The sequence below is a fragment of the Ursus maritimus genome, unplaced genomic scaffold (assembly GCF_017311325.1).
Source record: "Ursus maritimus isolate PB19 unplaced genomic scaffold, ASM1731132v1 scaffold_31, whole genome shotgun sequence".
NCBI classification, from domain to species: domain Eukaryota; kingdom Metazoa; phylum Chordata; class Mammalia; order Carnivora; family Ursidae; genus Ursus; species Ursus maritimus.
In genome coordinates, this window is record NW_024425675.1 from 10,570,904 (window position 1) to 10,594,468 (window position 23,565).

The window sequence follows — 23,565 nt, forward strand, 5'->3', positions numbered from 1 at the left end:
GAAATGATCAGAACATCCTGAATAAAACCATAACAAACTCTCTCCCCAACCAGTTATAATTAAGGGAAGAAATAAAGAAACAGTGAAACGGAAGTTTGAAAAATTAACCTGAAAAAAAAATTATGTGGCCTTCTAAGCCAAGTATAATACACACCCACTTACAATCAGACATCTCTCTCATTCCCCCACTCCCATCCAATGGAGTACTGATGCCAAATCTTCCAAACTGATCTACAACTTCAATGCCTCCCAATAAAAACCCCAACAGGTCTTTCATAGTTTCAAAATATATACAGAAGAGCAAAGCTAAAGAATGACCAAGGTAAGGTTTAAAAAAAATTAGAAAGGGGGAAACAGGACTTGCCCATTGAGATTTATTATAAAGCCATAGTGAGTAAGACTATGGACAAATTCAACAGAAGAGAGAACTCAGAAAAAAGCTCACCCTTAACAAGGAAACTTGGTATCTTACAGTGATGACACAGTAGGAAAGAATACATTATTCAAATGGAGCAACTAGTTTCCATATAGAAAGAAACACTAAAAATGGATCCCTACTTCACACTATAGGGAAAAAATCAAGTCCAGATCCATTAAATGTAAATGCAAATAAGTAGCATATTTATATTTGAAATATTATGCATTAACATGAATGAATAACTATGAATGAACTATACATGAAGTACAGATAAATCTTAGAAACATAATGCTTAACTTAAAAAAAGCAAGCAATGCTAGACTGCATACAGCATGTACCTATTTTTACTAAACCCAAATATTAACAAAATTAAACAATTGTTTAGGAATACATATTTATGTGATACACTTTTTTGAAGGGCAAGGACACTGGGAGTATGGATTGAAACACACAGGCAGAAGAAACAGAACTGATCATTTTCTAGTTAACTTTGGTGGTGGAGTCACAGATGTTTGTTTTATTATTACAAATGTAACATGCACTACATCTATTCCCCTGAATGTATTAAATATAATTTTTCAAAAGTCTTTAATCACACACAAAGTCCTAAATAGAGCACAGAGAAAAAAAAATGATTAAAATTCTTCAAGCAGTATCAAGGAACTCCATAAAAGAAACCTCATTTTAGCCAGCCATATTTGGCAGACCAAAAAGTAGAAAGGAGGATGGAAGGCAGAGGAAAATCCAAGTGGGGGGAACAGCATAAGCAAAGGCAAAGAGACACGAAAATACAATACCTGCTTAGACATATGAGAAAATTTTTAACAGCATAAATAAAAATAAGTTAAACTCTGCTCTGATTAAAAGTTATTAAAGGAATACTAAAGAAATTAGAAAATGAAATTTGGTAATTTCTTTTTAAAGGGTCAAACAGGCCCTTTAAAATACAATCAGATCAGGAATTGAACAGGTAAAATAAACTTTGTGGAAAGCAAAGGTTCTAATTAAAATATTCCAAAAGTGATTCCATTTAAAAGGGAAAATATTATTTTTTTAAAACAAATGTTGAAATAAGACAAATTTTGTAAGTACACAAGATTTTTAAATTATATTTTAAGATATGATTATTTTAAACTATTATATCGAAATAAGTTGTTTTAATTATGTTCTCTTTCCTTTCCCTTACCAAGTTGAGGGGGAGGAGAGAAGGGGCAAAAAAACATGCTCTTTTATAGATCCTCCAAAAAAAAAAAATCCTAGTTATCAAAAGACAGAAAGCTAGAGCAGAAAAGCAAAACTACTCAACATTTCACATATTTTCTACAATATCATGTTGGAAGCCCTACTATCCTCACAACTGCCACTGCCAATACAGGGAGGGCATTATAGGTTTCAAGCAAAGAAACTTATATTTAAGTAAAAGCACAATAAATGTTTGCTGAAAGAATAACTACAGAATGAAAACTGAAACACTTCTGCCCTGAATAGAAAAGGGAGAGGAGTATAAAAGGGATAGAAAAAGTGTAAAAGAGTCCTGAGACAAGCCACACAGAGAAAGCCTTCAGCCAAGAAAGAGACAATCTTTGTTTGTTACTGCTTATTTGGACCAGACTCTGGAAATGGCCCTATGCCCAAAATCCTGTGTTACGGAGCTTTGTTCAATAAGCTTGAAACAAGGTCCCAATAAACTGCAAAGTTAACTTGATTCAGAATGACCTATATATACACACTATAAAATAGACCTATTTAGAAAAGATGAGCTGCAAAATAAGACTCTGGTGGAAAAAACATAATCTAAAACACTTGGATCAGAATTATTCTGAAATATTTTATCCTGGGAAAAACTGGATTTGTCACTAACACTTTGGCCCATATCCAATTTTTTAGTACCACCCAAATGACATTTTTCTGTCTCCTCTTCTGCTTAAGAATATAAGACACAATGTAGAATACTACACACGGTAATTATACATCTACCTCAAAAAAAGAATTTTTTGTGCTTAATTCAGGGATGACCGTTTTTTATCCAAATTAGGATTTAAAGCAAATATGAACTTTTAAGAGAACATCAGATCACAGTTTATCTTCCAAATACCAGGTCATGAATTTGTATTTATTCCTCAACTTAGTACTCCTTACTAAGAACTTTTTTTTTTTTTTTTACTATTTCGTGAGTGCCCCTCCCTTAAAAAGATAATATATGTATTTCACATTCTATAGAAATGTCACACATTATAGTCTAATGATTAAGAGCACAAGCTCAAGAACCCGACTGTGTCAATTTAAGAGTAGACTCTACATTTACTAGCTGTGTGACCTAGGGCAAGTGACTTAACCTCTCCATGCCCTCAGTTTCTTACTGTACAAATGAGATACAAAAAACAAATTTACCAATCTCACACCATTATTGTGAAGATTAAATGAGTTATTATATATAAAGGCTTTTCAGCAGTGTCTGGCATGCAGAAAGAACTAAATAAATGTTAGCTTTTATTGTTATTATTCTGTTCCCCAATCCATATCCAAGCATTTAACTGAGTTTACTAAATGTTAAACCAGTTAAAGCTTAAAGCCAATAACAAATAACAACTCTTGGGGCACCTGGGTGGCTCAGTTGATTAAGCGTCTGCCTTCGGTTCATTTCATGATCCCAGGGTCCTGGGATCAAGCCCTGCACTGGGCTTCCTGCTCAGCGGGCAGCCTGTTTCTCTCTCTCCCCCTGCCACTCCCCCAGCCCGCTTGCGCTCTCTCACTCTCTGTCAAATAAATAAACTCTTTAAAAAAAAAAAAAAATACAACTCTTATAATCAATCTTAGAAATTAAAAATTGTTACTTAGCTCATTTAAGATGCCCAGCCACATTAAACATATAAGGAGTGCAAATCAGTATTATCAGAAAAAAAGAATCAAATCCAACACTTTGAAAAGATTTGAATTATACTCAATAGTAGCCCTTTCTGAGCCTACTCACTTCTTTCATATTCATCATAAAAGTTGATTTGTGGTACTATAATTCTTCTTACAAGTAACAACCACATTTGGGGATATTTACAGAGAAAAGATATTTAAAGGTACAAACCGCTAATTCAGATTAAATTTAGAGAACTGATTATACCTTAATAGCTCTCCCTTCTGATACTGCCACCAAAATGAATACCAAAAAATTAATTTATATATAATAATTAATGCATAAATATTCTGCATAAGTAATGTAGAATATATATATTAAAATATACTTTTCCTCCCTATAAGGACAAGGGGAAATAAAAGGAGAAAAATCAATGGACAAGAACTGCCAATAAATCTTTGGGTATCAGAAAGCAAATGGAGTCAAGATAACTGATCAGGACAGAAGAAGGGGCACCAGGGCAGCTCGGTCGGCTGGGCATCCAATTCTGGATTTTGGCTCAGGTCATGACCTCAGGGTCATGGAATCAAGCCCTGAGTCCAGCTCTGTGCTGGATGTGGAGGCTGCTTAATATTCCCTCTGCCCCTCCCTGCTCACATGCGCAAGCTCTCTCTCTCTCTCTCAAAAAAAAAAGAAGAAGCTAGAACCCAAAATGCCTGTAGACAGCAAGACAATTTATCCTAAAAGAAAAAAATAATAACCTTTGAGAGGCTCAGAATTTGGAAGGTTCTACAGACTACAAAAGTGAGGAACAGAATCAAAACGACAATGAGATACCACTTGACACCCACTAGGATGGCTGTAATAAAAAATATATATATAAAGATAAAACAGGGTTTGTGAGGATGTTGAGAAATTGACACTCTACACACTGCTGGTGAAAATGTAACATGCTTCAACCACTTTGGAAAACAATGGCAGTTCCTTGAACCTTATGATGCCGCAATTCCACTCCTTGGGTATATAACCAATATATGTGAAAACCTAAGTCCACACAACACTTGTAAAAAAATGTTCCGGTTTCAGCATTAATCATAATACCCACACAGTGGAAACAATCCAAATGTCCATTAGTTGATAAATGGATAAATAAAATGTGATATATCCACAGAACAGACTATTATTTAGCAATAACATGGAATAAGTACTAACAAATGCTATAAGACTGAACCTTGAAAATATGCTAAGTCAAAGAGGCCATCACAAAGAACCACATGACTCCATTTATAAGAAATATCCAGAATTAGCAAATCTACAGAGATAAAAAGTAGATTACTAGTTGCTTAGGGCTGGGTAGAGAGAGGATACAGGGACTGGGAAGCGGCAGCTAAGGAGTACCGAGGGTTTCTTTTTGGAGTAATTGAGAGCGTTCCAAAATAGTTTGTGCTGATAGATGCATACCACTATGAATGTATCAAAAGCCATTCAACTGTACATTTTAAGGGGGTGAATTACACACTAAGTGAATTATATCTCAACAGAACTGCTTTTAAAAGTGAGGAATGGGGAGTCTGGGTGGCTCAGTCGGTTAAGTATCTGACTTCAGCTCAGGTCATGATCTCCTTGTCCACCTCTCTCTGCCCCTTCCCACACTGGTGTGCGCTCTCTCTTTCTAATAGATAAATAAAATTTAAAATACACGAATAAAGAAAAGAGAGGAACAAAGCTGAAAGCTGAATAACTGAGTGTCTATATACCAAATAGTGGACTTCCCTCCCTTCCACTCACCATGTTCTCAGAATGCCAGCATTCCCTCATGAATGGAACTCTCATGAAAAAAATTAGAAAATTCTCCAAAACAGAAATATAATGGCACAAGAATAGACTTCTATATATTGAAAATCTGGTGTGCCCCTGCTTAAAGCCCAATCACCCATTAAGTGACAATCTATCACATATCAAGTTTCTACTTAAGCATTTGAGTTCCTCATTCTTAAACAGAAACAGCCAAGGATCACTAGATTATTTGAGGCAATATTTCATGAAGGGGAGGCAAAAGCTAAAAAAAGAAAAAAAGAAAGATTGATTTTTCAGAGATCAGAGGAATACTTAAAAACAAGGCTTTATATTATATACAGAAGAATTAAACATCATCCATTAATAAGAAAGAACTTATGAAAAAGAACATGAAAACTCTTAAAAATTAAAAAGAACAGTAAAAACTAAAATAAATAATAGATAGTGGAATTTATAGTTGAGTAAGTCTCCCAAAGAGATTTCCATCTAAATTTTCCACTAAGAAGGAAAATAGCACTAAAATATTAACACAAAATGTCTAATATCTGAATAGAATATCTAGAAAAAAAGAATACAGAGAATATAATAGAAAAGAAATTATTAAATAACAGTGTCTCCCAAAAATATAGTAGCATCTCTCCAAGTGCCAAAAGAATGTACAGATCTTCCTCAACTGACAGTGGAGTTATATCCTATTAAACCTGTAAGTTGAAAATACTGTTAAGTCAAAAGTGCATTTTTTTCAAATAGAAGATCTCATGTATTACTGAACCAAACTACTAGTGCAGAAGCCTATAAACAGGAAAAAAAATTTTTCCCCAATAAAACAGGTCTATTGCTTAGGTAGTAGTGATATATACAGTGATATAATATGAGCAAGTAACATCAAAACAGCATAAATGTGGGGTGCCTGGGTGGCGCAGTCGTTAAGCATCTGCCTTTGGCTCAGGGAGTGATCCCAGAGTTCTGGGATCAAGCCCCACATCAGTCTCCTCCACTAGGAGCCTGCTTCTTCCTCTCCCACTCCCCCTGCTTGTGTTCCCTCTCTCGCTGGCTGGCTATGTCAAATTAATAAATAAAATCTTTAAAAAAAAAAAAACCAGCATAAATGTGTGCCAACTCATGTGCAATTCCTTATAGACCCAGCTTGGTTCTTTTCCAATGTCTCCTCTTAAAGCTGTACCTGATTTTATTACCAGTTTTCATCCAAATCCACTGGGGAATGGGACAATTCTGCTTTTGTTTCCTGGACAGGAATGACTGGATCCTCAAAGTTTTGTGAGGAGACATGGTGAGGACAGTGAATCGTACATACCACAATGGCGGAGCAAAGCCAGAACTTTATTTAATACACCTAACCTAATGAATATCATAGCTTCACCTAGCCAACTTAAACCTGCTCAGAACACTTAACACTAGCTTACATTTGACACAAAGCCATTTTATAACAAAGTGTTAAATATTTCATGCAGTTTATTGAATACTGTACTGAAAGTAAAAAACAGAATTGCTGCATGGGGGGCACATGGGTGGCGCAGTCGTTAAGCGTCTGCCTTCGGCTCAGGGCGTGATTCTGGCATTCTGGGATCGAGTCCCACATCAGGCTCCTCCGCTAGGAGCCTGCTTCTTCCTCTCCCACTCCCCTGCTTGTGTTCCCGCTCTCGCTAGCCATCTCTCTCTGTCAAATAAATAAATAAAATCTTTAAAAAAAAAAAAACACACAGAATTGCTGCATGGATGCATAATGGTGTTAAGTGTATCCGCTGTTCACCCTCCTGATCACGTGGCTGACAGAGCTGAGATGCTGCTGCTCAGCATCACAAAAGAATATTGTACAGCACATTACTAGCCCAGGAAATGATCAAAATTCAAAGTACGGTTTCTACTGAATGGGTATCATTCTTACGCTGTCATAAAGTTAAAAAATCTTAAGTCAACCGTCATAATTAGGGGACCATATGTACTTTTAGAAGACCAGTATTGAGTTATATCCCTATGAAATTTCAAAATACCACAGCTAAAGACAAATATTCCAAAGTTTCCAGAGAGAAAAAGACAAGTTACATACAAAAGATCTAAAATCAGGGGCTCCTGGGTGGCTCAGTTGTTAAGCATCTGCTTTCAGCTCAGGGCGTGATCCCAGTGTCCTGGGATCAAGCCCCGCATCAGGCTCCCTGCTCTGCTGGGAGCCTGCTTCTTCCTCTCCCACTCCCCCTGCTTGTGTTCCCTCTCTTGCTGGCTGTCTCTCTGTCAAATAAATAAATAAAATCTTAAAAAAAAAAAAAAAAAAAGATCTAAAATCAAAGACACGGGGCACCTGGGTGGCTCGGTTGGTTGAGTGTCCAACTCTTGGTTTCGACTCAGGTCATGATCTTATGGATCGTGGGATAGAGCCCTGCATCGGGCTCCACACTCAGCCAAGGAGTCTGCTTGAAGATTCTCTCCCTCTGCCCCTCCCCCTGCTCTCTCTTTCTCTCTCAAATAAATAAATATTTAAAAATAAATAAATAAAATAAAATCAGAGACACATCATAAAGTTCAATGACAATACTTGAAGTTAGAAGAAATGGTATATTGCCTTTAAAAGTCTGAGGGAAAAAAATTTTCAGTCTAAAACTAATAGCAGCACAGCATAGTGATAAAGCAGATTGTTGGGGATTTTTTTAAGATTTTATTATTTTAAGTAATCTCTACACGCAACGTGGGGCCAAACCCAATCCCAAGATTAAGAGTCACACACTCCACCAACTGAGCCAGCAGGCAGTGATAAGCAGATTCTAAAACCAGACTGCATGGTTCAAATGCCATTTAACAGCTATCTGATCCTAAATAAGTCACATAACTACTTGTGTATCAGTTTCTTTATCTGTAAGATGGGATTGTTGTGAGGATGAATTAATTGGTAGGTGTTCACATGCATAAAAAGCCAGATACACAGTACTCACTATGTGAGTGCTCCAGAGAGCAAGACTGGGTATGGAAAGGGGTTTAGAACCTGACTTACCATTATAATCCTTTAGGTAATATCTGAATGGCTTTTAACCACATTTCCGTATCACTGAAAAGAAGTAGGAAATTGTGAAATGAAGCTCAATGGTAACAGCTGGGTACAAAATAATATCTATATACTTTAGCTCAGATGAGACAGAAAATAACATTTTTTATTGAAAGAGAACCACCTGACCAGACAGTCAAGAAGGAAGGCAGGATGTGGTGAGACAGATTCTTAGTCTGGATTAAGTAGCAGACTAACCAGGACAGAGTGGGGTCAGATTACAATTTAAAAAGATAGTGTGTTGATAAGAGTAAAACACATGTTCAAACAGATAAAGTGGTTTTAATCAGACTTAATGGATCAGCTTCTTCAATGATGAGACTCATTGAGATTTTTTTTTAGTGAAGCTAAATTAAAAGCATTTTAAATTCGAAAATAAAAGTGACAGACTTTACATCTTATTAAAACTCTTTAATACCTTGCTAATATAAAGAATGGCAACTGGGGCAATATGGCAGATTAGATAACCTGAAAACTCTCTACTACTACAAACTACCTAAACATCCTTGACAGACTGTGACAGCGTCTTTTAAAAATTCATAGCCCAATGCTAAGGAGAGTAAAGAAAATCCTGGAAGAGGAAGAAGGAAGGACTAAAACCCAGAGCAGAAACATGAAAGAAGCTACTCTACAGAGACTTGCTAGCTACTAAGAAAGGGGGTAGGACTTTTATGCCAAATGGGAACAAAACATAAGGCCTCAGTTTGCTGAAGGTGGGAAGGCAGAACTCACATGGCAAAGGGGACTCTGCAGATGTGATTAAGTTAAGGATCTTGAGACACAAAGATTATTCAGATTTCTGAGGTGGGCTCCTGTAATCAGAAGGGTCTTTATAAGGGAAAGAAGGAGGCAGGAGAGTTAATGCTTATCAGGGTGACTGTCATGTGAAATGATTCAAATGGCCATTTCTGGCTTGAAGATGGAGGAAGAGGCCACCAGCCAAGAAATGCAAGAGGTCTCTAAAAGCTGAAAAAAGGCAAGAGAACAGATTCTGCCACAGAATGTCCAGAAAGAACACAGTCCAGCCCACATGTCAATTTCGGCCAAGTGAAACACATTTCCGACTTCCGACCTTTGTAACTGTAAGATAGTAAAGTTGTGTGGTTTTAAGCCACTAAGTTTGTGGTAATTTGTCACAGCAGCTAAAGAAAACACACAAAGACAGACAGACAGACAGACACACACACACACATACCACACACACACGCACACACACACGCACACACACACACGGTGGGGTGGGGGTGGGGGGCAGCAGTTGTCCTAGAAAGTCTAACATGTTCCTATGAAGTCTTTAGGTTCAAAACTTTAAACAGTCTGGTACTGATGGTACCCCTAACTAAACTAGGAATATATCTTCAATTTATCTTATCAGTGTATTCCTCTTATACTAGACAGATCTCAAAGATGAGATTTTAAGATGGGCTCACAATCAAAATTTATAAAACACATAAGGAAATAATTCACCATAACCAAGGAACAAAATACACATGCACGCACGCACACAAAAAAGCCTCTGAAAAATGTTAATCCAAAGAAAATGTTAATCCAGAAAAAGAGGAAAACACCCAGAACAGATAACATGAATAAAATGACAAAATAAGGATTCATTTGAATCCAAATATATCACCAACTACATTATGTGTAAATGCAACGAATGCCCCAGTTAAGAGATTTTTTAAAATCCAGTTATGCTTAGATGAGACAAAGCTTAAAAAAAAAAACAAAAAAACAAAAAAAACAGAAAAAAGCTGAAAGTAAACAAATAGAAAAGATAATTCTATATACAAACTGAGGATTTCAGAGGGGAAGGGGTGGGGGAATATGTTAGCCCAGTGATGGGTATTAAGGAGGGCACGTACTGCATGGAGCACTGGGTGTTGTACACAAACAATGAATCATGGAACTCCACATAAAAACTAATGATGTACTGTATGGTGACTAATACAATAAAAAAAAGAAAAGAAATTTTTAAAAAAAGATATATTCTATATAATACGTACTATATTAAGACAAAGTAAACTATAATCAAAAAGGATTCCTAGAGACAGTCTTTTCTTCTGTAATAATATATTTTATCAAATATATTTTTAATGAATTGAAATACTCAATGAAGGTTTTATAATTTACACTTTCCTCGTCAAAAAGAACAAACCAAAAGCATTACAGAGGTTGCTTACAGGCCAAGCTTTATAAGGGGACAGTGTTAGAAAAAATGAACACGTGCAACTGCACATAAAACTGCAGGTGGCTAGAAAGGAAACCAGCTATAAAGAAAAAAAATCTAAAAATAGGCTTAGAACAGTGATTCTGACTGCCTTTCATTGGATTTTCAAATTATTTCAGAGCTAAAACTGAGAACTAGAATGTGTACAATTTGTTTTTAACCAAGAGGGTTATTTTAGAAATAAGTTCTGCCATAATTAAATACACTTATTTATGTCTTAGAAGTACCACTAGCAATTCAGAAGCCACAATGTGATCTTAATGACAAAATATAGCAAAATAAATTATTCCTGATTAGTTGAAATACAAATTCCTATGACAGTAAGTTTTGTTGGTCTCTTACAAAATATTTTTAGGGATGTTATGTTTGATGTACATGCCAGGTTCTTTATAGGTTTCCTCTGTCTTTGAAGATTACTATGGATTTATAAGCCCCCAAAACTTAAAAAATTTAGAATAACACTTAATATGTAAACAAAAAAGCTTCTTGAAAAAAATTAAGACATGGGGCGCCTGGGTGGCTCAGTTAGTTAAGTGCCTGCCTTCAGCTCAGGTCATGATCTCAGGGTTCTAGGATCAAACATCCCTATGTCAGGCTCCCTGCTAAGCAGGGAGTCTGCTTCTCCCTCTCCCCGCTGCTCGTGCTCTCTCTCTCTCTCAAATAAATAAATAAAATCTTCAAAAAAAATTAAGACAATAGGAGTGGTTTTTAAATAGGAAGCTACTGCATCCAAAAAGTATCTCTATTTTATCACCTGAATCCAATCATGAGGAAATATTACACATGCCCATAATTGACACATTTTACAAATGAGCTGGCCTTTAATTTTCAAAAGTATCAAGGCCAGGGAAAGCAAAGGAGGATTGGCGAACTATTCCAGATTGAAGAAGACTAAGGAGACATGATAACATAAAAGCTTCTGAACTGGATCCTTTTCCTACAAAGCTATTGGATCAACTGGAAAATTTAAATGTAATTTGAGGATTAGATAGTAGCATGTATCAATGTTAATCACATAATTTTGATGACTGCATTGTGGTTATGCTGTAGAATATGGTTGTGTCTAGAAAATACACACCAAAGTATTCAGGGGTGACAGGCCAGCATACCAGCAAGTTATTCTCAAACTGTTCAAAACAAAAAGTTCTTTCTCCTGTACCTGCAACTTTTCTGTAAATTGAAAATTCTTCCCCTCAAAATGTTTTTTTATTTTTTTAAGTAAACTCTACCTCCCAACGTGGGACTCAAACTCACGATCCCGAGATCAAGAGTTGCACACTCTACCAACTGAGCCAGGCAGGTGCCACCCAGCCCCCACAAATGTTTTAAGTAATCTTTATTGTTCAGTCATAAAAATGAGAATAGGATTTTTTTTAGTTCACTGATTCCAAGGTATTTAGTGATCCATGCTCCATCAATCTATGAAGGAACAGAACCAAGTAAGATTTATCTATAAAGAGGATATACTGATTTTTTTCATCAATGAAACTTAAAAAGGGGATGACCCCATTCCAAACTGACAAATTCCAATGGCCCTAAATTCTCTTCATCACACCCCTCTAAAGAAATTCTATGACCTTCCATTCTAATTTCCTTCCATTTGTTGAATAAATGGATACATACATGCTAGGCACTGAGAATATAGTAATGATGATAACAGAACCCTATGGAAGGCAGATACTGAACAACAGGACAAATAACTATATAATTCTAATGATAAATGCTATGAAGGGAGGTATCGGATGCTATACAAATAGTTAACAGAGAACTCTAATAATATATGTGCAGGTGGAAACAGGACAGAAAGGGGCAACAGAGAAAAACCACCCTTTAAGAATATCTAGAGTAAGACCTCAAGGATGAGTGGGAGTTAGCTAGGTGAAACATGTCCGTAACAATGCATGCCAGGACACTGACATGGCAGACAGCATTTAGTATCCCTGGAGCTTGAAAGTTCATGAAGGGTTAGTAGTAAGGGATGAGGCGGGGGGGCGGGGGGGGGGGAATGCAGGTGCCAAGCCTTTAAAGATCCTCAAATGCCACTACAAAGATATTAAGAATCTTGTCCCCACAGTCACAGACTTTTCAAACCTTTTTTACTGTTCAATCCTACTTCAAGTCACCTTATACATAGAAGCTCAATATGTAATATATACAAAAGTAGCAATGTCTTGTCTAAAGAGGAAATAAGGTACTTTAGAACTACATGAGCTGAGCCTATTTACCTAAGTAAAGTCAAAGGCAGAAAGAGGCAACTATTGAAAAGAAAACATTATCAAAATAATATATGCCAGGTTATATTAGACTTCCAATCAGAATCTGATTAAATAATCCAATTAGAATAATTCAAAAAGCATTTACATATAAAGGAACTAAACACAAGGAATCATGAGGGATAGGGGAACGCAACAGAAGGTATAGGAACTAGTAGCAGCAGGAGCTGTACCCCTATATACAAAAGGATAAGGGGCAGGAGAGATAACCAGAATTTGGAAGAGAAAGTCACATAGAGAAGGCCATCTTGAAGGGAGTAATGATTTGTCCTGGGACACAGCCAACCCACAGGGAACAAACCAGGGAAGTAAATATTCTGAGCTTACCTTCCTTACTGCTTCCTATCTTCCTGTGTTCCACACTGGCTGCACCCACTCTGAAGCCCGAAGTCACAGATGCCCATTGACATAATCCATACAGGTAAGCCTCCCAGAGCAAAGACCAGGATAGGAAGAGTAGATTAGGAAGATCAAACAGAAGTTATCTGTCATGTAGAACCATGCACAGAGGTATTAGGAAAGAAACTAGCCTTCTGGAACCCCCCATCCCAAAAAAAAAAGGCTTCTCTGGGCAGGAACAATTAACCTGAAGCTTAATGAATGAATGAGCAGGAGTTAGCAGACAGAAGTAGGGGAGACAGACATTCCAAGCAAAGGGACTAGCCACTATAAAAGTGTACCGCTACAAGAGTAAATCAATTAGGATGTCTGAAGCACAAAGTAAGAGGCAAGAAGGGGAAAGGAATGAAGCTAGAGAGGCAAGGAGAGACAAGATCAAGCTTGTATCAACACCATGCTAACAAACTAGCCTTTATCCTGAAGGCAGAGTTTAAGGGCTGACATAGTATCATCTGACCGGGTTTTAAAAAAAGTAACAGACACAGACTTTTTTTTTTGTTTTAATGGTAGAAATAAATTCTCTCTTATTTCTTGGTTGAATAGCTCTTGCCTGGTCACTTCACAAGAACTGCAAGGCAGAGGAGGAGTGTAGAGAAGAATGCAAAAACACTACTAATACCTAATTACATGTTCTAAGTCACTTCAGTCTTTTTTTTTTTTTTTTTTTTGTAATTCTCCGCACTGACTTTTTCAGGGAAGAGGAAGACAAAAACATTGTTAGTGACCACATTAAATAATTTATTTAAGGGGCACCTGGGTAGCTTCAGTCAGTTAATTGTCTGATTCTTGATTTTGGCTCAAGTCATGATCTCAGAGTCATGAGATCAAGCCCACGTTGGGCTCTGCACTAAAACACAGAGTCTGCTTGAGATGCTCTCTCTCCCTCAGCCCCTCGCCCTGCTCGTGCTCGCAATAAATAAATAAGTAAGTAAGTAAATAAATAAATAAATAAATTTTTTTTGGAAATAATAACAATAATAATAGTAATTTATTTAAGATTCTGAACCAAAGCACTGATAACTCAAAATTTACACTAGGGTATATTCATGCTGCTATGAAATGGAAAGCTATTTTTTTTTAAGATTTTATTTTTTAAGTAATCTCTACATCTAACATGGGGCTCAACCTTACAACCCCAAGATCAAGAGTCACATGTTCTACCAAATGAGCCAGTCAGGCACCCCGAAATGGAGAACTTTCTAAAAACAACACTGAAACCTCCACCCTATTTCCAAAGGACTATACATTTTCAGAAGTGCCACAGTGATATTCAAAGATTTGAGGATCTACTCCTTGCCAGCCCTATGGGAGACACTAGGGATACAGTGATGCACAAAACAGATAAGGTTCCTGTCATCATTACACTTACCTGTAATAGAAGAAGCATTTATAAGTAAACATACAAAGAAACATAATTATAAATTTGTTATGTACTACAAATAAAAACAATAAGGATGAGGTTTAAATGAAATATGCTATTAGATTTAGAACAAAGATACTGTTCCTGATCATTGCGAAAGTAACATCCACAGGGTGATAGAGACAAAAAATCAAATCACAGTGGACTGAGACACATACATGTTTGGAGGAAAAAGATGCCACGAGATGACAGATTCAAGATCTTGGGCTGGGAACTGTCAAAAGAAAAGATAACATCTTGAGTGTATGGTAAGGAAAGCTTTTTTACAATGGGAAAAAACAAACATGCTCGCATGTTGATTAGAAGGGGGAGTACGAGAGTAGTTGCACGTAAGAGAAAGAACAGATGATAGATATGATAATAATACCAACATTTTATGTACAAGTGTTAGGCTAAATGCTTTATGTACAATTCTTTATTTAATCTCTAAGGTCAGCACAACTGTCCCAATATGAAGAATAAGAAACCTAAACTCAAAGAAGTTAGGTAATCTGAACACATTATACAATGGCAGAATTAAGATTCAAACCCAGGTCTTTATGACTCCAAAGCACACCATACCACATGGCTTTATCCATTCAGTAAATACTTTTCAAAACACATCTTTTTTTTTTTTTCTCAAATCATTTCATTTTTAAATTTTTTTTTATTTTCTTAAGTAATCTCTACGCCCAATGTGGGGCTCAAACTCACAACCCCGAGATCAAAAGTCACATGCTCTACTGACTGAGCCAACCAGACACCCCTCACACCACTTAAGTGCCAGTTACTATGCACTGAGGAGCAGAGATGAATTAAACATGCTCTTTCAAGAGTGACAAAAGGGAGACAGACATCTATACCTCAAGTCATTGACAAAAGCAGGAACAAGTTAGATGGCGTAGCACAAAGAGACAGTTAAGTCTACCCTGAACTAATCAGTGAAGACTTCAGATGGTGCCTGTCAAGCAGAAGAAACACAACAAAGTTAATTCCAAGTAAGACAAACAGATTATGGAAAAGCAAAGAGGCACAAATGTACATGCTGTGTTTGGAACATTTCAAGAAGTTGAGCATGGCAGGAATGCTTTGAGAGCTGGAAGAGACCAGATCGAAGAGTGTTTTATGCCATGCTGTGGAATCTAAAGTTGAAACTCTACAGGAAGTGAAAAACCATTTCCAGGCTTTGCAACAAGATTAGGCTACTGTGAAGACTCAGAAACCAATTAGCCTGGTGAAAGGATTACAGACAACCAAAAGAATGTAATATCTGGAAGGAGACTCCCAAACTAGTTATATAGAATCAAGCCAGAAGAAGGAGGGGTTCCAAAGTCTCTTTTTGAAAAAAAGGTAATCCTTTTTTACTTAAGTGAGATGAGAACAGTCCATTGTTAATTAGGACAGAATGAAAAAGATGCTGAGCCCAAATTCTGTGATCAATAGGGAGGAGACTGGAAGATTGCTTCCTCAACACCACAGACTACCTGAGGCAGAAGATGGGCTTGGACGATTCTTTTCTCCAAAAAGCATATTTAACAGAGGCAGGATAAACCTGCTGTTTAATGTGAAAGCAAAGAAGAGAGTCTCCAATTTCCAAAAAATGCGGTCTCCCTTTTGCTTCACAGGCTTCATCACATCAGTCAGCCATCTGACAATGGCTTAGGAAGACTGATGACTCTCTTTCTACTAAGCATGTTGCTCAATTCAGGAGCTGTACAGTTCCAGCACTACGCAGATACGAGAAGCAAAAAAGAAGCAATAGGATACTATCTACTCTCCTAACATAACAAAAGCCATTATTCAGCCTCATCAATGAAGCCAAACCAAAGGGAATGAAGTACAACTTAGAACTTCAGATTTACTTTTTCAAACTGACCTCCAGGTACATGCCGCATTCCAAACATTCCACCACACATCCTGGTCACCCTGAATAAACATCTGTGTCTGTGTCTGATGCCATTACCTCAGACTAGAATGTATCTGCACTCCACATCACTTGATAAGGGCACAGACCACCTTTAAAACCCAACTTAAATGTCACTCCCTCAATGCCACCCTAACTATATGCCCACGGGACTTTCTACTCTATTAAAATGTTTATTAAATATTTCCATGCATTGCATTTAATAGTATATATACCAACTCCTCCCAAGTGAAATTTTTTAACAAACATTCACTAAATGCTTAGTCAATGACAGGATTAGTGCTCGGTTCTAGAATTTTAAAAACTGAATAATACAATCCTATCTTTCAAAAGCTCCCCAACTACACAAAAACATAATGCCAAAAGTAAATGTAGCAACTGCTATGTGTTTAAAGTGCTAGGGGAGTGCAGATAACATCAAGGCCTGCTGTAAAACTAGCTCACTTAATCTTCATTCTACCCTCTCCACCCCACCCCACACCCCAAGAGTACCTTCTTGCTCTGCAGAAGCTAAAAAGCCAAAACCAACATTGTTCAATTGTTCTCACAACTGGGCTTCTGGATACAATTTCAGACCTGTCAATGATACACTTTCATGGGATATAGAAATTAAAAGCGAGGTGGAGATCTCTTACTACCTCTTTATATTACTCTCTATTGGTAAACAAGTTGAGATCTGAGATTTTTTTCAAAGTGGTGCTCCAGTATCCATTCTCTAAGTCCTTGGATATTGAGAAGCAACTGCAGTGGAAGCAAGACTGGACTCCAAATTCCAATACCCAGTCACCAGCTGCAAGTGTCAAGAGGTAGTTGAGGCAGCAACAAAGTGGCAAAAGCTTTCTAATTCTTTATTGGAATCCATTAATCAAATTCTTAAAGTCAGTAATTACAATGGCACCATCAGAGATTACAGCTTTCCCAGTAAGCCAGTTCTTAGAATTCTGGAAATTATTCATGGCGACCTAATCTTACAGGGCAAGAGACCACCAAACTGTAGGTCAGACCTTAGAACACATGAGAAAAAATACTGCAGAATAAAATTAGAATCAGTACCTTGAAATTCCCTTTAACTATAAAAAGTTTCAAGTCCCTGAATTCACAGTTGATCATATAATGAAACAGTTATTTGTCCAACACACGTAAGAGTTGATCTCTACCGACTGCCTTTTATCTTGAGTTCTGGTCATGTTTCCCATTTCTTCATAGGTCCAGTAATGACAGTAACAGATACCTTGCAGAAACTCAAAATCCTATTATAGTTCTCTGAGAAGTACTGCTAGTAAACTTTGCTGGACTTGAACTCCAAACGGTCTCCTCTAAGATGGAGAGCAGCTGAAACTTTCGTTTCAGTTCTTTTACCCCTGGCTAGGTTGCTCGCATTTCATTCCACACATGCATAGTTCAGGGTCAGCCTATGATACTGGCAAACTTTTACTACAAAATTGGGAGCTCTAGACTAGAAACTAAATACATAACTTTGCCTCTATTCTCCATAGCCTAAAAATATATTAATTTTTCCAGTCCTCTAAGGTTGATGGCACAAGTCTCTTTCAATCTTCATTCATTCAGAAGTGAATGGTGGGTTGGTGTGCATTCGTGTGTTAGAAGGTGACTAGAACATGGAAAGGTTTAGGTTAGTATAACTGTGAATTTCAAGATCAGTAAATTAAAAAGAAAGAGACAGAATGAAAGACCAAACAAAAAATCAGACAAAATGGAAGAAAAGGGGAAGGAGAAAAAGTACTGTTACCGATTTTATTGGCCAGTAACATTTTAAAAACAAAAACACTACAATCAACTGTCATTTTAAAAATTTTTAAAATCTTAGAGACCTTACTTGACATTCCGCCAACTTATAATATACATGAACACTAGATTTACCTTCCTTTTCTTTCTTCACAAACCAGAAACAATTGTGGGGGGGAAAAACAGTATTAGTCCTGGAACTACATCTAGGCACAAATAATCTATAAATAAGACCATTCTGGGGTTGTTGTAGTGCTAAATGTAGATGCAGAAAGGAAGGAAAGGGGAATACTGAAAATTCAAAGATTTGATACCCTTCTTTTCCAAATCAATCTTATTACTTCCAACCCCAATCAAATCTACCCTAAAAAGTGAAAGCCATGAGAAGAAAACATGTTTTGAGGTTATTCACCCAAGTCTACAGTTCTCAGAGATTCTTTTATGCATAGAAAACCTACAAATTCTGTCATGGGGGTTAGAGAGGAGTGGGATTACCTACAGTCTACCCATAAATATAGAAGAAGGTACTATATTAGAAAAATTTCTATTATATGATTAAAATAGGAAATTTCAGTTATCTAAAATGCTAAATATCCTTCTATAGAATTACCAATTTGAAAAATCTACTTCTGTAAATATACTACACTTCATTAGTATATGAAAAGTAGATGTAAGAAACATCCTATAGGGGCGTCTGGGTGGCTCAGTCGGTTGAGTGTCTGCCTTTATGTCAGGTCATGATCCCAGGGTCCTGGGATGGAGTCCCATGTCGGGCTCCCTGCTCAGGGGACAGCCTGCTTCTCCCTCTGCCCCTCCCCCACCGCTCATGCTCCAACTCTCTCGAGCGCACACAAAAATAAATAAAATCTTTAAAAAAAAAAAAAAAGGAAAGAAACATCCTATAACTTTCATATTTTGATCTAATGTTCTATGGCAGCAAAAACTGTTTATAAAACAAATTGACATAGCAATCCTCCAACATGGTTTTATATAAACTTCAATATGAACAAAACTAAATCGTAGATTCAACCATGGAACAAATACATTATTAACTCTTGGTTCTTACTAACTTATTTGGGGGCATAAACCCTCAAATTTGATAGCTATTGTATAACAAAGAATTTGACTGGCCTCTGTCACTGTTCCTGGGTGGGAGTTTATAACCCCTGGAATTTCCCCCATTGATAGGGGTATCTTTGTTTATGCTAACAAGATGGCTCAAGATGGGGGCTGGTCACCAGAGCGACCAACCATGTGACTAGTGTTGAGGCTTTGAGTCAGCCCAGCTTCTGAGTAGGGAAGGAGGGCTGCGCATGGAGTTCAGTCACATGGCCAATGACTCAATCAATCATGCCTACACGTGAAACAAACTCTGGACACCAAAGCTCAGTAGAGCTTCCTGGTTGATGAACAACACACTGATGTGCCCTGATTCCACAGGAAGAGGGTACAGAAGCTCTGTGTTCGGGAGCATCGCAGATTCTCACTTGGCTGGTCCCAATCTATTTGCTTAAAATAAAATTGTAACCATAAGAATAGTGTCTTCCTGAATTCTGAGTCATTCTAATAAATTATCACACCTCAGGGGGGTTGTAAGACACCCCCTACCACCCCCAGCCCACTCAAGATCTGTGACCAGTTGGTCAAAAGTGTGGGTAGAATGGGGATCCAACTTGCCACTGGCATCTGAAATGGGAGCAGTCATGACTCTGAGTGGTTAATGTCAGAATAGCACTGCAGTATACCAAGTGATGCCAGAATATCAAACCCCTAATGGAGCTTCCTCCATCATTTCTTATACAAGCTAACTTCTCTATGCTGAGATATAGAAGGAATGAAGCCATAAAACTTGTAGGATGTGTATCGTGCCATCTACAACTTGCAAGCCCCATTCCTTACAATTTCCGGCTCAGCAAATCAACCTCCAGAAAAATTATCTCAAAAAAAAAAACAAAAAAAACAAAGTTATTATAAGTAGTTGGAGAAAGTGGTATTAAATCCCACAAAACTTCTTAAAATTTTTGAAACAGAAGTTTGTATAACACTACATGAAGGGTCAGCAAACTTTTCTTGAACAGAGCAATAGTGTAAATATTTTAGGCTTTACAGGCCACATGGTGTCTGTCGTAACTACTCAACCATGTTATTGCAGAAGCGAAAACAGCCATAGCAACATGTAAACAAAAAAAAATGCTTTGTTCCAATGAAACTTTATTTTTCAAAAACGAGAGGACTGAATTTAGTCCACGTGGATCATCATTTACTGATCCCTGCACTAAATTATTTATTCAAATAAACATTCAAATTAATGAAAGTCATCTGATGGCATGAAGCTCTAGTGTCATACCAATGACTAACCGTCTGACAGACAAGGTTCAAACATTTTTTCAGGAAAAAAAAAAAAACCTGAATTTGGAGTAAAATACATACACACACATATTAATGATACAAATCATATCATACAAATCAAATATATATAGAAAGAATATAATGAGAAGTAGAGGACCAAAGGTATACCAGAAATCTTTGTTATACTTTAGAGTATTTTTATTTAATTTCAAATTTTTCAGATAATGTCTAAAACCAAAATTCAAAAATTCCTTCAACTCACATGGAAGCACACATTAAGTATCAGTCACTGTGCTATGTGCTATAAGAGTCCCTGGCAGAATAACTAATTTTGAAACAAATGTTTATCCATACAGTAATTAAAAGAATTTTATTTTAGGTAACAATAAGACAAAGTCTAGCGCCAAGACAAAGTTTAGTCCCTCAACTCTTACAGATAAACATTTATATGTTCTGCGCCATGTACTTACAGAGTAGAACCTATATTCTTTATTAGTACATCTTTACTATAGCTGTTCCTCTATAAATCTATCTTGTTAATAACTTATTAAAGGAAGAATGCCTCATTAATCTCAATAAAAGGTGTCCCCCCTCCAAAAAGGAGGTGAAGAAATTTGCCCTAAAACATTTGATTGTTGAATCTTAATACGTATAAGAAAAATGGAGAAAAGTTAGCAACTGGTTAGATTGTATTATCAGTCTTAAAATAACAAAGGTGAAGATAAAAGATACTATTTCATAATAGAACTGTGGCATGAAGCTTGAGGAATTTCTCATGTTTTCCTTATGATTTTAAGATATTACACAATTTTATATAACCCTTTAAAAAATAAACTCTAATCCACATCATAAGGATGACAAGAACCAATCTCTACCAAAGATTTACACAAATATAAAGTCATACCACATTTAGAACCGATTTATTGTATCATGTGTATTATTTTTCTAATGTTGCTGTAACAAACTACTATAAACGTAGTGGCTTAAAACAACAGAAATTTATTCTATTACAGTTCTAGAGGCCAGAAATCCAAACTGAATTTTATAGAACTAAATCAAAGTGTCAAAAGGGCCATGCTCCCTTGGAAGGTTTCAAGGGAGAACCTTTTTCCTTGCTTCTTCCAATTTCTGGCATTCCTAGGCTTGTTACCACATAATTCTAATCTCTGTTCTTATATAAACATTTTGATTTCTGCTCTTCTATGTCAAATTCTCTTCTGCCTTTTTTTTTTAAAGAGAGAGGGTGAGCCCAAGCGTGTTGGGGGTAGGAGGGCAGTGTCAGAGGAAGAGGGAGAAAGAGAATCCCAAGCAGGCTCCACGCCCGGCGCAGAGCCCAATGGAGGCTTGATCTCACGACCGAGATCGTGACCCAAGCTGAAATCAAGAGTCAGACACCCAACCTGTTGAGTCACATGGGCACCCCTCTCCCTCCCTATTATAAGGACATCTGTGATTACATTTATAGGATACATGGATAATCCAGGATAATTTCCCCAGCTCAAGTATTAACTTACATCTTCAAAGTCCTCTCTGTTGTATAAAGTATTTCCAGGGATTAAGACTTGGATGCCTTTGGGTATCATTACTTTGGGGACCATTACTCAGCCTAATACCATATGGTTCATCTTAGGAATGTCAGATGCATTAGAATTAGAAATTAGAAATCCATTAGAATTCCAAACAGGGCAGTTAATTTTTTTTTTTCACAGTAAATCAGCCAATCAAATGAATATTATGAATGCTCCGAGCTAACTCAACATATCATATTCTCTCATTTCATTTTTACTTTTTTATTTTCATGCCTTCTCATTTTAAATGACACTCAACAATCTGCATTGTATCTTTCTGCCCATATACTCTTCAAGACCTGTAAATAGTAAATCTTGTTTTTTAAAGTTCCCCCATTGGTTTTAGGAGGTGGTCCTGAATCATTATGAACCATGAGAGCTGGTCCAGCCAAAACAATGGCCCCAGTGGCAATAGGGGGCATGTCTATGGGGCTTGCTATGAGTAAATACGGGCCTGGGTAAGAGCCTAAGTCATTCTTAGCCAAGACCATCACAAAAGGCTGCCATAACAAAGTACTACAGACTGGAAGGTTTAAACAACAGAAATTAATTTTCTCATGATTCTGGAGGCTAGAAATCTAAGATCAACATGTTAGAAGGGTTCTAAGAGACTCTGTCCTTGGCTTGTAAAAGGCCCTCTTCTGTGTCTTCACATGCTCTTTCTTCTGTGTGTGTCTATGTCCTAATCTTCTCCTTTCATAAGGACACCAATCAGGGGCGCCTGGGTGGCTCAGTCGATTGTGTGTCCAACTCTTGGTTTCCGCTCAGGTCATGATCTCATGGTCTTGGGACCAAGCCCCACACAGGGCTCCCTGCTCAGCGCAGGAAGCTTTGGATTCTCTCTCCTTCTGCCCCTCTCCCTGCTCACTCACTCACTCTCTCAAATAAGTAAGTAAAATCTTTAAAAAAAAAAAAAAAAAAAAAAAAGGACACCAATCATAGTGGATAAGGGCCCACCCAGTGACCCCATTCTAACTTAATTACCTCTCTAAAAACCCTATCTCTAAATACAGTCACATTCTGAGGTATTAGAAATTAGGACTTCAACATATGAATTCTGAGGGAACACAATTCAGCTGATAACAAGTGTCAAAGAAGAGAAGCATGCTTAATCTTAAAACTCATGAAATATCTCTAAGAAACTGGTTGAGGAAACCTAAAATAAATTTCAACAGGCCATTAGGGATCAACAGAAGTCCTATGATATTATGGGTAAGTTCACCAAAAATAACACTGAAGTCAATAAGGATGGACGAAGAATTATACAACAAAGAGCCAGAAAAAAACTATAGGTGGAGTTATATTACAAACTTGGGAGATTTTTTTAAAAATGGAAGTATGAGGGGGCGCCTGGGTGGCACAGCGGTTAAGCGTTTGCCTTCGGCTCAGGGCATGATCCCGGTGTTCTGGGATCGAGCCCCACATCAGGCTCCTCCGCTATGGGCCTGCTTCTTCCTCTCCCACTCCCCCTGCTTGTGTTCCCTCTCTCGCTGGCTGTCTCTATCTCTGTCAAATAAATAAAATCTTAAATAAATAAATAAATAAATAAATAAATAAATAAA

The 23,565-nt window shown here is 37.1% G+C and overlaps 2 protein-coding genes across 7 annotated transcripts in view; both read right to left on the minus strand.

Moving 5' to 3' along the window:
• Positions 1–23,565, minus strand: part of ABI1 (abl interactor 1) — a 123,253-nt gene that overhangs the window by 39,034 nt on the left and 60,654 nt on the right. The gene's annotated exons all lie outside the window — the stretch shown is intronic.
• Positions 6,046–6,600, minus strand: LOC103680141 (putative 60S ribosomal protein L39-like 5). Its single transcript, XM_008709668.2, has one exon. The coding sequence runs from the start codon at positions 6,351–6,353 to the stop codon at positions 6,198–6,200; it is 156 nt and encodes a 51-aa protein (XP_008707890.1). The 5' UTR covers positions 6,354–6,600; the 3' UTR covers positions 6,046–6,197.

Excerpts from the sequence above, each read along its gene's own strand:
- LOC103680141 (XM_008709668.2), bottom strand. The coding sequence starts at position 6,353 with ATGTCTCCTCACAAAACTTTGAGGATCCAGTCATTCCTGTCCAGGAAA.